Source organism: Ruditapes philippinarum, unplaced genomic scaffold, assembly GCF_026571515.1.
Source record: "Ruditapes philippinarum isolate M1 unplaced genomic scaffold, ASM2657151v2 ctg9636_1_1_1_1, whole genome shotgun sequence".
Taxonomy (NCBI): domain Eukaryota; kingdom Metazoa; phylum Mollusca; class Bivalvia; order Venerida; family Veneridae; genus Ruditapes; species Ruditapes philippinarum.
In genome coordinates this window covers 41,342-58,888 of record NW_026853839.1, presented here as the reverse complement: position 1 = coordinate 58,888, position 17,547 = coordinate 41,342, and the positions used below count along the sequence as shown (strand labels likewise).

The 17,547-nt window shown below is 29.7% G+C and overlaps 1 protein-coding gene across 1 annotated transcript; it reads left to right on the top strand.

Moving 5' to 3' along the window:
• Positions 1 to 1,110: 1,110 nt before the first annotated feature.
• On the top strand, positions 1,111 to 1,941 carry LOC132738147 (polypeptide N-acetylgalactosaminyltransferase 8-like). The gene has a single exon (XM_060725604.1). It carries the CDS (start codon positions 1,111 to 1,113, stop codon positions 1,939 to 1,941), a length of 831 nt encoding a protein of 276 aa, XP_060581587.1.
• Positions 1,942 to 17,547: the final 15,606 nt, after the last annotated feature.

Below are 17,547 nucleotides of genomic sequence, written 5' to 3'. Positions count from 1 at the left end.
TTGTGTGATAAAGAATAAGGAAAGCTAATCTCGGAAAAAGACTTTTATGTATTCTATTCCATTTATTTTTGTCATTCGAAAGATATTATGTTATATGAATCGTTTATGTATGCAATATGAATTTCAAAGGCCTTCCTCTGTTTGAAACTATGTTGAATTAAGATCATAAGTTTTAAAAATGGAAAATGATTTTGTTTATCAAATTAATATAGTTGAGACTCCATGTACATTTACTGGATATCAACCTTTTCAAAGTGGATAAAGACAGAAAATAGCACGGAAACGGACCCGGGGGATTTGAAACACTAACTTAAATACATTTTTGTTCATTTTTCTTTATAATGTGTTAATATTATTATATTAAATTAAGTGATTCCTAAATAAGTCAAAACTTATCACGACAGCAAACTACTGTAACAATACCATATAACAATAGATATTTCATTTGATTGATTTTTTTGCCTTGTATTCAACATTAACTACTATAGAGTGCTTAAAGTGTTGCACTTGAAACTTGAGATACAAGAACGAGAAGAGAAACGACACTTTCTTATATTATGAATAAATGCCACAAATATGACGGCTTAAAACATTTTATGACAAACATGCATTATGAAATATCATTTGCTAGGTAAAATAGCAAGACAAAAACAACAGTTTTATTGAATTATGTATGCTTCAAAACTTGAGATTAAACACAACATGTGCACATTCCTTCTGTTATTATTAGAAAGGAGTGTTAAGTACTGTGATTGAAACGTCAATATTATACAAAAGGAATCACAATACGTTTAGACACAATGAAATTATATTTTCATTGTAAATTCATTTTTAAAGTTGCTTTAGTGTTAACTTTTGTCGTTCATATAGGACTAACATGTAGATTATATTACGTGTATAAAAACTTCAAGAACACTAAATCTATTAGATATCCCAAGATATTTACTTCGGGAGCAGCACGTAATTTTACTTTAAAGAAAGAAACTGTACAATTTCCAAATTATACGGGACCTGGTGCTAAAAGTGAAATAATTTTTTTTCCTGATGGAAAAAAAAAATTCCAAATCAGAAAAAATGCGTTCAAAAGTGGTGTAAACGTTTTTATGAGTGATGTTATTGGAATTAAGACGGCCTGATGCATGCAAGAAAATAAAATATCCCGAACACCTGCCTTCAGTAAGCATTGTGATCACATTTAGGGACGAACCTATATCATGCTTGCTAAGAACAATTTATAGCGTGCTCGAAACGTCTCCTGATAAACTCATACACGATATCATCCTAGTTGACGATGGATCTGTGGATGAAAAATTGAAACTTGCTGTTAATATACACGTTTCAAATGTGCAAAAACTTAAACTTATTGTAGTTGAACGTCCATTAGGTTTGATGATAGCTAGAACAAAAGGAATCGAGCAAACTGTGTCTGATTTCTTCATTGTTCTTGATGGACATATAGAAGTAACACCGGGATGGTTAGAACCCATAATTTATAGACTTGTTCAGCAACCCAATGTTTTACTGACTTCTCATGTTGGGGAGATTGGTCGGGATATCTTTGAATTTATATTAGATGATCAGTATAAACTGTTTTGTGCGTTTGACCCTATCACAATAATTGAGGAATGGTTGACATATTCTCGGGCATTTCGGGACATAAGAAATGGGTGTGTGGAACCAATTGAGTATGGTACTATTCCTGGTATGATGACTGCCATGAGAAAAGAGTACTTCTACAAACTTGGAGGATTTGATACCGGTATGGAAGTCTGGGGTTTTGAACACATAGAGCTATCTGTAAAATTATGGCTTTATGGCGGACGTGTTGAAATGATACCTTGCTCTAAAATAGGTCACTTGTACAGAGATATTCCCTGGCAAAACATGTACCCCGATTTTGATTATAAAAAGAAAAATAAGCTCAGATTTATTCTTATTTGAGTGGGTGGGGAAAGCAAAAAAATTAGCTTTTGAAGCATTGCATAGAGGAAACTATTCTAAACAAATTGATCCTGGTGACCTTACAGATAGATTTAAAATAAAGATATTAAATAATTGCAAGCCATACAAACATTATATTGACCAACTTCGCAAAGTTTCTAATCCGTTTATCCCGAAAATTGTTCGTAAAAGCGGGAACATTTTCAATAAAGCTACAGACCAGTGTCTAGAAATTACTAGTATTGATGGTATTTTCGAGCTTATAACATCCCATTGTGGCGATCAGGTGAGCCAGTTTTGTTTACTCACCGACAATATGAATATACGCATTAGCAGCCATTGGATTAAACTTGATGGACGGAAAAAGAAACTTTCATTTCCCACACAAGCTCAATACCTACTCGTTCCAGAATTAAAATGGAAATTTGATGAAAGCAATGGTTTTATTATTAGTAATACAAGTATTGGTTGTTTGACAGTGAACAATTATTAACAAGTATCTATCAAGGCGTGTAATGATTCTCCTTTACAAAAATGGAGTTGGCTTCCTTGAAATTCTAAGTGTGCCATTTATGACATTTACAATTATTTACATTGTAAGTTATGAGCTTCAAAAACATAAGGATCTTTTATTCTGTGAGAAAAAATTTGCAATGATTACATTTAGCTATAAGGATTTGAATACCTTTATATTTTCTAGAGTGTTCTTTGATTAGATTTATTTCTTTAAAAGAGCAATTATAGCCTCCGTGTTGACTGTAATCTTTATAACAGTGAAATTGGAATATAACGTTTGCTCAGTCAGCAGTAAAAGGCTTAAACATATATTCATACATTGATAAGTTTATATTAAATTGCTTGAGAAAAAAAATAAACATGAATATCTATATAAGCAAATATTAGCCAAAAAAATTAATAAAAGTCCTTCCAAATAGTATGAGTACGATAGAATATATTAACCTCGTATCATTTTAAATCTATTGAATTGGCGCCAATGAATTTTGTGAAGTGATATGCAAGAAATAAAATGATAATTTAAATGATAACATAGCACTTGCTTCTAGAAAAAAAAACAATAGAACATTGACATCTGCTTTAATCCAACAAATGAAAATAAGATTCTTAAATTATATCTCTTCAGCATAAAATATATCCAGCTGGCTTACAGATACTCCTGCCAACCGGTCTAATGTTCCACTACCGTTCACTGACTTAAGTGTATTTGTATAACAGCTAATGGAACGTAGTTAACGGAACATCAGTGTGTCTATTCAGATGCCCACTCGTACCTTAAAATATACTGAAGAGTTTTTTTTAAATATTCCGCCACAAGTCAAGCTGGAAAGTTGCCATACAGTGTCAGCATGACTTATAACCCACTTAAACCCAGCCACTCTATCAATTGACAGTAATAGAAAATCTAAAATGGTATTTTATATATACTGTATGTAATATTGTTGAAAGATACTTTATTCAATTGTATCAGACATGTGTCATTGAAACGCACTTTTTATGTGTTGTTTAATTTAAATCACGCTACATGTATTTGTAAGGATATTTGCATGTGAATAAAGCAAAAAATAGGAATTAATTAAATTCTTTTAATATTGACCCATCAAAGTGTAAATGATGACAGTACACGTAAAAGTCAAAATAAGTTTTTATCTTGCAACATTAGCTTCCGATTTCATATTATTATTTTATCATTTATCATATTATTTATGAATACTCGTATCTTATCCTAAACATTACTAATTATCAATTATTGTTCAGTCAGCATAAAAGTTACTCTAGTCAAGCTTCTGAATTTTATATCTTATTTAAGCCAACTTGACAACGAAAACATTATCACAATGTCACTAAAAAGACTTAGTGTGAACTTTGTACAAAGGAAGCATACACTTTACAAATCATCACAGTTAAGCAATTACGTAACTTATTATTTGTAAAAGCGTTAAATAATGTATGAAATGCAAGGTAAAGGAGTACAATTAATACCACATAATCGGTGATTCAGTGGTTCCTCATGGACACTATGAGATTATAAACATTAATTTACTTCGAGACCATAAATTGCAAATATTTGAACAATCAATATGTCTTGTTGACGACACCTTGTTTCATATACCATTGCATTCAGTTGTAAGTTTTTTCAAAACTCATGCATTCTTATAGCAACATTGTCATTTTAATAAAAAAACGCTAATATTTGTTCGATAAAAAGGTTTGGTCCGGCACTTTTTATTGTTGAAAATTGAGTGCCGCTCAAGTCGGTGCTAGGGGTGTGAGGGATGTTGCACATTTTTATTACCCCTCATGTACAGACACAAGCAAATTTCATATATTTTTGCTGTTTTTAAAGCTTCCGAGGTATCACATTTTCCAGATATTTAGATGAAGAAGCAAAATCAATGATTGCAATTCTTTTCAATTTTTGTTTGTTTGTTTGTTTGTTTGTTTCATTTTACGCCTTTTCCCAACAGTATTTCAGTCATATAGGCGGGTAGTTTCCTAACCATCGTTCCTGGAGAGTTACACCAGTACTAGACTACCTTCCTCCGCGCTAAACTACCAAAGCATCTCCCGGGGATCGAACCAACGTCAGAGAGGTAACTGGATTAGAAGTCATCTACTCTAACCCCTCGACCACGGAGGCGGGTAATTTTTTTTTTTTTTTTTTTTTTTTTGTGAGAAATGGTAGCAATAATATCATATTTGTGCAACCGCACAGTATGATTAAATGAAAGCAAGACTTCGTTTATAAATTAGTGGCATGACAGTTGATATAACCCGGTAAACTATTCCTTATTAAGTCCTGTACATAAGGTTGTTACACAACAGATATTTTTTAAGTATTCGATAACAGATAAACTAAAATAATTATGCTAAATGTTTTTCTAACGTTAACTGGTGACATAACAGAAAAACTAAAATATCTTTTATGTTCTAAAAGTTGCTAGTTCTTGCAATGCATGTATGGTGTGTATTTAGGATTAGTTGTGGCATAACAAATCAATCTTTACGGGTATTCTTGAGTGACGGCATTGCCCAATGGTGAACGCGACGGACTAGAGGTAATATTAGGAATTCTGACCGAGTGGCTCGAACCTTGTCAGGGGCAAGGTAATACAATAATTATATATCAAAGGAAAAACGTCGACGAAAAGAATAAAAAAGTGTACATATACAGGCGACCTGCAATTTCGTTAGTCACCACCTTTTAATAACAAGCAATCTTTAAAACGTGTTTAGTAATCATAATCAGCTCTTTACATTTCTTACATAATCCACTTTTAGATATATCTTTGTCATAGATAAGGTAAAATTTTCTACATTTATGATTGTACTTTATTGTTCATCAGTTTTTTCACAAATACAATAATTATCCTGAACAAAATAATCTGACACTCTGCACAATTGACAAACATAAAATGGAAAACTATTTTGGAAAAAACTATTTCCAGTCAAGTCATGTCAGAAAACAAAGCACAGCTGAGTCCCTTAAAGAACTAGTTTTACATTTCTTTTTCCATTTTGAATAGGAATGCTTTAGACAGCAACATTTATGTCATTTGAAAAACAAAACAGAAAATATAGACGGAACCAAAACAAATATAGCATACACATTATCAAGTTACCGCAGAAAATAAAAATCTCGCCTACGTAGTGTTAATAAACACTATATAAAAACAATCAAATCTAACACATATGCAAAACCAAACTACTTTCTGTTTTTTTTTTATTTTACCGAGATTTCAAAATATATGAATATATTGAAAAACGTAGGACTCAGCTTCCATTAATACAATGTAAATACTCATATTCATATCAAACCTGAAAGTAATTGCTGTTTATATTAACATATGTCTATTTTTCTTTGTTGTTAAACTGTTGCGTATCTGTTTCTGCAATCATTATAATGTAACTCAAACAACTATTCAGAACATCACATTAATGGCTACATCAAATAAATCTGATATTATCAAACTAATGGACATTGCTTCCTCAAAACAGTTCAGACAGTTAAGATAAGGTAGGTTGGCACAAAATGACAAGTGAGATAAAAGTCATCAAAATCCAATGAGAGAGAACAGTTTGCATACAATCTGGTCGCAAATTTCGTTTAATACTTGGTGTTAATACTTTCAATATAGCACATCAAAACTTAGGAATCTTTTTTCAGTTTTCAGATGTGACATATACAAACCATGTATCGTCACATCACCTTAATTCATATCCTAAGTATTGAATGAATGAGTCTATTAAATGTCTTTTTTACTAATGCAAGCTTCAAATTTTCAAAATTATTATTCTTTCAAAAAGGAAAGAAAAAAATCATTGCTTCGACGTGTAACGATTTAAAGTACCTCTGAAATCGTTCGAAAAAGCCTGTTTAGCTATAACAAACAACTTTTTTGTTGTGATTTCAATAGCACATTATTAATAGTGATCTTGAAAAGACCAGATATATTCTGTTCATAAAGTTTTGTTTATTTTAAATTTCTATTAAAGAAACTAAATTAGATATCAATGATCGCTTCGAGAAAATCATGTGTCAAGTCAAACTAATCAATTTTAGTCCATGACGAACTAAAAAGAGATCATGTATAGTGTAGACATTGGTTTGCTTTCCTAGCACATATTTTTTATTTTTAGACTTTATGAAAAGAAAGAACCAGTAAGGATTTTACAACGTCACATATGTGAGAGGTTATGCTGTAATGTACGAGCATAAAAGGGACACCTAACATATTTTGTTCCTTTAAAACTATATTAACTTGTATTTTATGACAAGATTTAAGGTGTCAAAATGATTATTTTACTGTACAGTAGCCTTGTTTAGCGTTTGTTTCATTATATTCTTAGTATGTTTACCAGTATCTTACCGACTTAATGTTTTAACCTATAATTAGATACAGTTTATTGCTATTTAAACCGCAACGTTTCTAAGAAATTATTTTCCGATTGTGTGGAATAAATATGTGTTCATTTAGGCATTTAGAACTTATGGAATGTTTATGCGTCGTTTAATGCACTTTGTAATTGCTGCAATTATGTCACCAATGATTGAGGTGACATTTATTTTATAGAAAAGACATAAATACCTGTTCTCATTTATTCATTGTTGATATATGACTTATCTTCGGAAATTGTACGTCTCTTTATCGAAAGTTACGTGAGTGTTTTGTAAAGAAAGATAATTTCATGGAAAATTAGTTTTTTTAGATTTCAAGAACATTTAAAGCACATGTGTGCTATAATGGTATGTTAATGCTTAAAAGGAAAATAGTTGATACATTTTACTATTTTTTTTAAATAATTCAACAATGTTAACTTTGATGAGTGATTACAAATCATGCTTCATTATGAAATTGTTTCTTTCAGTTTTAACATGACCTTAATCTTAATTGTCTCGTATCGTATAGCATATGTGCAAAGTCTTTTATGAATTAACTTTGACTGACAGTATGTTATGAATGCGAAAAATTATACTAATTACAATTATTATGGTATAGTTACAAATAGACGGAAATCCATTTACATTTTATGATAAATGATTCATTACTGAATTACATGACTGATATTTTTTCAACAACAACAACATCAATACCTCGTTCTGTTTGCTATATTAAATGATACTGTATTCAAAGCACTACATGTATTTAATGTTTAAGGTAAGATATGAACTGCCGTTGTTATCATGTAAGTATTATCTTAACTTGTTAGCAGATATTAATTAAATATTCAGTTATGATAATGGAAACATAATTGGGCAACAGTATCGCGGCTGCTGCCTAATCTCATGAATTGATTGCTCAAAAGAGATTATGATAATTATAATATAATATTATACAAAGAAGTCATCATATGTATGTGTTTATTTTGTTCTGTAGCTTATTGTAATAATCATGCAATGAAAAAAAATAAATGCTATTAAAGTGTATCTGTTTGATATACATAATATAATCAAAATTAAAGATATATTAATTGAATCTATAATGCATTTTTTAAAACGATGTTATTTTGATGTAAAACGTCAATAAATTGCTTTTTTTATATACAATAGTTACGTAGGATCAAAATTATTCATGAAACAAACTATTACTTGTTTAAAAAGTATGCAGGACTAATGTTATTGAAAAGTGTCACCAAGATTTTATGACATGGTCCTCATTTTTTTATAATTTCATTTTCTTTACTTCTGTCCCGAGATATCAATTTGTAATGTAGTTTTAAAGGACGATGACTTTTGACATTTTGTGTTACCACAACCATACCTTTTATACACTTTTAATACTTTTCATCCTTTTTAAGAAATATTTTTGATTAACATAACAATACATTAGTGATTACTGACAGTATCTGTTTGAACAGCATGATAAACAGTTTAAAACGTTGTTGTAAATTCTAACCCAAACCGCTACATTGAAGAAAAACTTCTTATTTGGAAAACCCTGATCTTTATCATGCTGTAAATAACAATAGGCAAAAACTTTTTCAAAATCTTTTAATTCCTTTATAGATTAAGTGACACAATTTTATTTATTTTTAATTTTTTGTGAACAGAAAAGCTATGAAATCAAATATGAGTACTTTCAAGTTATTTTAAAAAGCATATGTTACACTTTTACTTAGATAGGAAGTTGCATAATTAAATCAAAGTTTTTTGTAATAAATCATTTTGTAAAAAAAAAAACTAAAAGACACATATGGTAGAACATATGATCAAGAAAATGTCAAATTTTGATTATTGCAAAAAAAGAAAATGCCTAAAAATTACATTTAAAATTAAAATAATTTTAAATGTTTGTTTCCTTTCCGTATCCAAACCAATTATTCGAACTACAATTAAGGCAACCCATGGCCAAAATATCAAAATCATGTGACGTCGAACCTTAAAACTACTTAGAGATTATTGTTCAAACGCCAGACGCTAATCATGTCTAAACCAATCAATTTTAAAAGGAAGATAATTATTTTCTCCATATCGTTATACGGTATAATAGTTATTTTTATTTCTATTAACGTTTTACTCGTGTGCGCTAAATGCATTTTTCCATCATTATTTTTAACAGGTTTTAAATATTCACGCTATGAGGATATCTTAAGTGGACTTGTCTATATGTCAATCCGAACAAAACATGTTCTTGTTATCAGTTCTATGAAAGTTGTTTTTTCGCTAAATAGCGAGTTGTGTAGATCTTGGATGTACTGGCTTAGAAAATATTGTCATTTACGTCTCAGAGAATATAAATTAGCCATACTGTCTGGTGTTAATACTGTCTATATATTCCGAAATGTCTTGTTTGTTTAAATATTGCTTTTACTGACTGGTGACTGGTGATTCCAGATTTTATAACATATAAAAACCTTTTTTAAAAGATTTAAGATTCACGAAGCCAATATTAACACATTTTTGAATTGAATTAAATATAAGCTATTATGTAAAAAACATACAATATTTTCTCTCAGGATTATCACTTATTAATTTCTATGAAAATAGATCGACTGAATTGGGAAATGAAACTATTTAAAAAATATACAAAAAGTAATCAAATAAATAACTTTTTATTGCGAACATTTCTTTAAATTTCTTGAGACAATCTGTACAATCTATGATACACGACAGACTGCATAATTATGTAAAAATAAAATTGAAGTACTGGATTTTTTGCCCATTTCTGTACAATAATAAAGTTTGGCATATCTTGCTAAAGGTTCGTTACAGGTCGAGAATTAATTTGTTGCACATTTGTGGCAACTTATAATTCCTTTAAATCAATTTTAACAACGAAACGCAGTTATTTCGAGTAAACTGCATTTCAGTCGGGTAATTATCACAAAAGCCCCTGTGGCTGAGGGGCTGCCTTTAAGTGTTGAGGCATCTGAATTGCAGTTACTATTTATTCCTGCATATTTGTAAGAGGCGATAAAATTGGTTTGAATCAGTACATTCTATGTATTTCTTAGCCCCATCGTTAGATGGTTTGAAACCATGGTGTTGCTTTAAGTGTCTTACACCCGGGGTTAGTCAAAATCATCTCTCCTATTTCTGCGCCGTATGTCCTAAATTGTGTTGGTGTTCCGTACAACCAAATAAAAACAGATACAAAACCCCACCAATCAACTTTCAAAGTTACATTGAAATAACACAAATGTAATTTAGCAAGTGTGGTATTGATATAACGAAGACAAGGCATGAAAATGGTTGTTTATTCACCTATCATAATATTTGAAAACCTAACGTTTTACTTCATTTTATTCTAAAATTTGAATTTTCCGTCTGAATAATAAATGTTAAAATATATATCGAAATGAAAGTTGTGTATATATTTCACTTTAAAAATCCACATCTTCCTTTAGAAATTAGAGATCCTTTGAAATTTGTATCATGTTTTCATACATGTCACATATGATTTTCACTGTCTATGAAATTTTTGAAACGTTAAGAAGACATGAACAACTTTATGCCAAAGTGTTATATTTAAGACATCTGAAATCAAAAATGAAACTTCAAAATTGAACGCTTTGAAAATTTACATCTTATCATCTCAAAACCCTTCATTCTAAATAAACATTACAAAGAATAAAAATTCCTCAGTAGAAATGTTTGTTTTAAAGTGAAAATCCCATGCCGGATTGTTTTGAAGTCATATGTGAGAGAAGAAAATAGCAATTGTTGATTGCATTATGCAACGATTCACTACAATTTCGTCTGTAAATAGGTTTCTGGTTTGACTCAAAGATATCATATTAACGATCATAAAATAATTATATGTTTTAGTAAGTAATCAAATATCAAAGCTAAATACATGACAGACAAATCAAACCTGATTGCCAAGCGGATAATGGGTCTGTTTTTACAAATTTAAGTACGAATCTACTAATACCAGATATATTTTATATTAGGTGGTAATATTACACGCACTGATATTATCAAATAACTTTTGGCGTAAACCAATATAATTTTTTGTTTTCTCGAATGTAATATTTTTTTAACCAAACAGATTTTGTTTAATATTTTCATGTTTGTGTCAAATCTATTTCTTTTACTTGACAGAAGACCTCAGCATCGTTTCAAGCGTTCATTCATTCCTGTCGTCAAATTAAGATAAAAGATTTAAACGTTATTATTTTCAGTATAATTATCGTAGAGTTATTAATACAAAAACAAATAAAAGACCAATAAAAGTCAAATAAAAAAATAAAAAATAATATATTTTATGGTTTCAGAAATATGTGTAGAAATATGTTATTTAAGTACATTTCACTACAGTACTAAGAGTTCCGATGAAGTAGAACATATATTTTAAACGAGAAACATTTGAAACAAAACATTAATCAGTCATATGTTTTTGATTTCCTTAATGGAAATAGAATAACTTGGAAATGTATCATCCATTATCAGTTTTACATTTACTTAGTATGAAACATATAAAACTGCATGGTGTCTCATTTAAGTGTTATTGTAATGTTAAAGCAATGCTTGATTCGCAATGAAATCCATTTAATTCATTATGGACATATCATGCTTGTTTATATATTTTAAAATTAGAAAGCTGCGTTGTTAATCTTTGACTAATCACTATTTAGGATATTTATAACAACAATTTGCTTTACCTTCATCCTATATAAAGCTATCCATCTATCCATATTCAGGAAAACCGACGGTTCTGCTCAGGAGCCCGCCGAATGAGCAGCTGAGGTAATTCTTTCATTAACAGTAGGGATTGAAAATCGCAATATGATATTGATATTAAAAGGGTGATTTAAAACCCGGTAAAATGATCAAATTATATCCTCAGGTTAATGTATTTGTTCTTGTCTGTTTCGTTATTTTAGTCTTGCAATTTACAAATATCACTTATAATTTACTGCGAACACATGAATCTGATTAGACGCGCGTCACGTGACTATTCAGACCAAAACGTAAAGTAAAAGTTATTTCTTTAAGTATGTAACGTTCACGATACATTGTGGATGACAAATCGTCTGAACTGAAGAGCTCTTAAGTGCGCGATTTTGTCACCATGATTCTATTGTCCAGTAAATTAAATATATGATGTAATTGGTATGTTTTATAATGTGCCTCTACGCTCATATTGCTTAAACAGTTCTGTTGATCAAATATATATTTCTAGAAATAATGTATCGTAGCTAACTGCTATTCAATAACATTTCAGTTGAAAAAGTGCATCCGAAGTTTTAACATAACAAGTTAGTTCTTTAATTTGGGCTGAATTTTTACACTATTTGTCCTACATTATGTGAGCAATCCGAGGCTATGTTATTTCAAAATATAATAATGCTGTAAAGTTAACAAAGGTTTGAATCTAATTACAATATATGTCTACATCTCGGCAAAGTCAACTCTTCTTTAATTATCTTTAAGGTATATTATGCCTCAGAAACGAATAAAATTGTCATCGCAAAGAATAGACAAACATGAATTGTGTAAGTGTAAAGTATTTGTTTAAAGTGTATTTGATGCTTAACACCTGAAAAGTTTTCGCGGAATGTAAACATTTTGTCATTTATGATAAAAGTAGTAAAATGTGAACAAAAAAGTATTTTAACTTCAATACAAAATACTTTTTCACTTAAATTGTACTGATTGTCAATAACAACATAATCAATATGAATTAGATAATTGATCAATGAGTAACCTTTTGGAAATTATAATCAGGCACCAGAAATAAAAAGCCTTTGAGAAATAAAAACATATAAATGGGCCCTTAACATAAGTCATACTTTATTTTTAAAATAATATTATTGTTTTACATAATTATTATTAAACAACCACACAGAAAATGTACATATTTAAAAAAAAATGCAATAATACAGCATAAATTTAATAAAATTGTAAGCGTAGAATATAATACAGCCGAAACAGATTTGCAATGTAGTATCAATCAAATAAGTTACATTTGGCGCATTTATTTCCGATTCAATACAAGAAATCAGCTGTCTAGCACAGTCTAAGTTACTGCCTGAATTCCATATTCCTTTAATTTTCTGTTTACATCAATATTGACAAAAGGGGTGTCAATAGTTTTTATATAACATCATACTACGTATCGCCTAAATCTTTAACCACCTAAAGAATCACTCATACTCATTTTATGCGTGTTCGCTCTGTGAGTTTGGAGATCCTGGTAAAGGTATTTTTTCTTTTCTTTAGTGTTAAGTTTTTTTTACAAAGAACTGGATGTTAGTTCCACGTGAAGTTAATTCACACAATGCTATTTGAGAACATTCAGTTATACACACATTTGCATATAAGATAACACAGTCGTGATTAGGATGATCAAGACCAAATGGAAGAAAAAAAAGAATATATACAAATAAGCCAAAATTGTTAAAAATGTGGTGAATAGAATTTAGATTTTCAAACAGAAAAAATTGTCAATACTGTTCAATAAGTTCAATGACAGTTAAAAATCAAATGCATTAAATTTTGCTAAACCGTCATAAGTAGATTTAAATTGTGCCAAAAATATTATAAAAGAGAAAATAAAGGTTACTTGACACACTTAAAAAAATGTATCCTGAAAGTAAAACACATACTCAAGAAATGTGCACAATTGCTGATTTGAACTCTAAAAAAATGTCCATAACCTGAGATCTTTATAATCTGAAATATTTAAGCACTACGCTTTTCGGATTCACGTGTCTTTCACCACTTTTATTCTTCAATATTGTAATAAAAATGCAAATGTAAAAATTGAAAAAAATTAAACAACCCATTATGTCATAATGGTACGACATATTAACTTAAACGTTAACGTGTTCGACTTATACAATAACAACAATTTGTGTCGCATTGCTACAGAAAGTTTCAAAGATTATTTGTATCACAAGTGGCAGGTGTTGGCACCTTCTGCGATGCATCAATATTTCTAATGTTAATGATATCATTTCTTCATGTTTTAAATACTAGAACAAAGACTGTTTTATATTTTCTTTTATCTAAAATGTTCATGGATTTATCGGTAAAGTAACAATTCAGCTTTAAATTTGATATGTTAACATAATGGTTATTGCAGTAACTAAAAAACTTTACAACTGACCTGGTTCAATGTGTTTTAAACAATTTGTTTTTGTATTATTTTTGTAAGGTCATAGTGGCGACTTTCCAGTTTGACTGGAGAAGAAAGATCTCAGTTGTCACATTGTGCATTATTTTAGGCATGAGCGAATTATTTCATAACAACGAAAAAACAACTACGAACTACTGTGTTGAGATTTTTATCACACCTGCATAATCATTTTATCAAAAAATAAGTCAGGGGAAAAAGTTTCTTACAGACAAATCATAATATTGGTTTTGTCTCCAGGGCCTAAAAATGTATCAATTTCTTCTACATTGTAACTGTTATCCTGAATCCCTCCTATTGTACACAAATACAATTTCCTTATAGAGAATTTTGCCATTTCTAGACTTTTTCTGTCAATTTGGAGCGATATTGTGTTTTAAATGTCAATGTTGCAACAGTAAACCTGCATTATTTTCTCTTATAGTCATGTTACACGGTATATATGTTGCCAAGTGGATTATAAACAAACCTTTATATGATAATGAAATATTTATATATCATTGCAAAGAAAGTGTGTTTTTTTTTTATTTTTATTTTTCTTACATATTTCTAAATTTTATGTAAAAGGATTTTTATACTTGACCTTCATTCACATTTTGTCTTCAAAGCAACATTATCTTAACTTCTGTCTCAACTGATTTCCAAACTTAATAATAGGTAATTGATAATAATTTTGTAATATTTCTTTTTGAGTTTTCTTTCAATATTTGGCTAACAAAATTCCATGCTTTAGATAAATATGTGTCGATTCCAATAGTACATAGTTTCCTAATATACCCCTTGTACATTTCTCGATATATGACACAAAATGTCATCACCATATTGACGTTTTTAGTTACAATAATGATATACTTTCAAGTATTAAATGGCGTTAGGATACACTTGGAAAACCTAGTGATCTTTGTGCACGTCATTTTGATACGTCAACAGACAGAAATAGGTTACGATACATTTACCTAATGTAGTTACCAGCATATATGAGGTTAAAGGTAACTTAATTCTTCTGAACGATACAAATTGAAATAAAGAATTTGAAGCCATATTTGGAAGGAATTAACAATGGATGTAGATATATTTAAACTTGATAAGAGAAAATGAAATACATCAAACAGTATTGTAGTATTACGAGTGTATGTATATAAATACTTTCATCATATTGCTGCATTCCTTTCATTAGTAAGTTAATGAATGTGGGAAAGGTCCTGTTAGAACGTTCATTCAAGACAATAAAATTGTTGCAACCTAGTTGCAGCTGTAGCTTACTTCCTTACACCATTACTTAATTTAGATGGTTCTCAAATTCCGACTAGGTACATTTTGACTGTCACACGACATGAAGCTGACTCTTTTTAAAGTCTTATATATTATACAACACCAAGAAATTGATGTCACACTCTGTCGGATAAACTGTGGCTGAGTCCCTCTTTGGAAAATCTGACAAAAGTAACATTAGATAATGCCTTAACTATAAGTGTTCAAAACCATAATCAAAGAGATTCGCTTGATCTTACCACAGTTACCTGTAACTAACTCTCAGTTTTACGAAGTATTAAGATAATTTTATAATATTGTTGACCCATTTGAAAACATCCTTAGAAATAAGCCAATACCAAAGACATAAGTGAATCAGCAACAAATTATGTTATGAATTTTAGCTAAATTTTGAATTTAAGATCTTTGCCATTTCCAGTCATCACTGGTTCACGAGCTAATGCCACAAATTACTGCACACTTATCAATTGGAAATAATAAGTGTTACATTTAAGTGTTTGTATACTGTATTGTAGCCAAATTTATCTTTTGTTATATGCATGTATATTTATAATAATATGTGAGCTAAAATACATGTATTCTTAGTATTTTCTTTAGCATATTTTGTAATCATTTGTCAGTTTTAGTATAAAAGAAACGAACACAAATGTTAGGGTTATCGTCTGCGACCTTAAAAGTAATCTCTACTGCTCCTACATGTAATGCAAAGCTTTTATCTACCGTACCGAGAGATTTTATATCCTAGAAAAATGGACATTGATTTATAATATACAGTAAACTCCGCTTATAACGAACGCATTCGGACATTCAAAATCTGTTCCTTATATCCGGAGTTCCTTGTAAGCATATAACAAATTAGTTCCTTGTATCAGAAGTTTTTATAGCGAACAGTTTTACATATAACGAACTAATTTTTTACCGTCGTCCTCCATTTAGAAGAGCATTTGATTAAGAGAAATAACTCTTGGGTTCGCTATTGTTGTCTCCCTTATATTGATTCAATAAAGAAAAAAAGGAATAATTGCAATGTTGTTTCTTTTAATATAATTTTTATGTATAAATATATCTATAAGATAATTATATGATATGTACCATATATGCAATATTGTTATTTATTAACGATACAGTATCATACACAAAAATAATCACTTTGCTTTGAAGAAGTCGGTAATTTTAGTTTGGGAATGTTTACAACACTTCAGGTTAAATTCAATATCCAATAAACTTTTAAAAAACTGTTTCTTCAACATGTGCATTAGACTCGAAGTATGACCTAATCTTGTGCAAACAATCAATAGTTTCATTTTTTTGACACAACCGGCAGATCATCTAAATAGATTTCGTCTTCGGAAGATTGACTGTCATCGTCATTATTTGTTTCTAATATATCCGCTACATTCGGCCAAGTTTTAATCTGTGCCTATGAAAACGAAAGTAGAAAATGCGTGATCTGTTTACGGATAGCCGATATTTTGGAGTTCGTTATAAAAGTGTAATTTTCTGTTCTTTTTATGGCATTGGGACTAAAAAATTAGTTCTTTATAAGCGATAATTCCTTATAACCGTGTTCGCTGTAACCGTAATTTTTTACATTAAATAAAGAAGGGATAAATTCGGGCCAAAATATTTTGTTCCTTATAACCGGAAGTTCGCTATAACCGTGTTCGCTATATGTGAAGTTTAATGTAATTATGTTGCTGTCTCATGAGCAAAATACATCTTTAAGACAGCACTTGCACTATACTTTATTCGAATTGATTGTTTACACTAGTATACGCTCTATTTGTTTATTTGAAAATAGAAAGTAACCAGAAACACCAAAAAGCCAAATACCAAAACATTGTATGACAGAACAAAGATACTAAATTTTAGCTAATATTTTGAGGTTGAATTCTCCCTTTCAGCATTGTGGCACGATAAGCGAATTTACTCCACATTTACTAAATTGAGGAAAATTAAAGTTTACCAACAGTTTTTTTAAAGCCAAAATTTTCTTATGTTAGTAAGAATGATTATCTATTATAAAAACTGTATTCTTATATTTCTTTATGACTTAATCACCAATTAAAAATTGAAAATTCTAGTAGGAAAACATTCAAAAGTTAAGTTAATGGGAAAAAAGATAGTTGGTTATTACCACTAAAATCATATTACACTATACGAGAACTGACTGTTTTTTTAAATTTAATACTTTATAAGTCTAATTTTTTTGAGAAATTTTTTGAATTGTTATGAA

What these genes read in the sequence shown, in the direction of transcription:
- LOC132738147 (XM_060725604.1), top strand. Translation starts at nt 1,111, where the DNA reads ATGTTATTGGAATTAAGACGGCCTGATGCATGCAAGAAAATAAAATAT.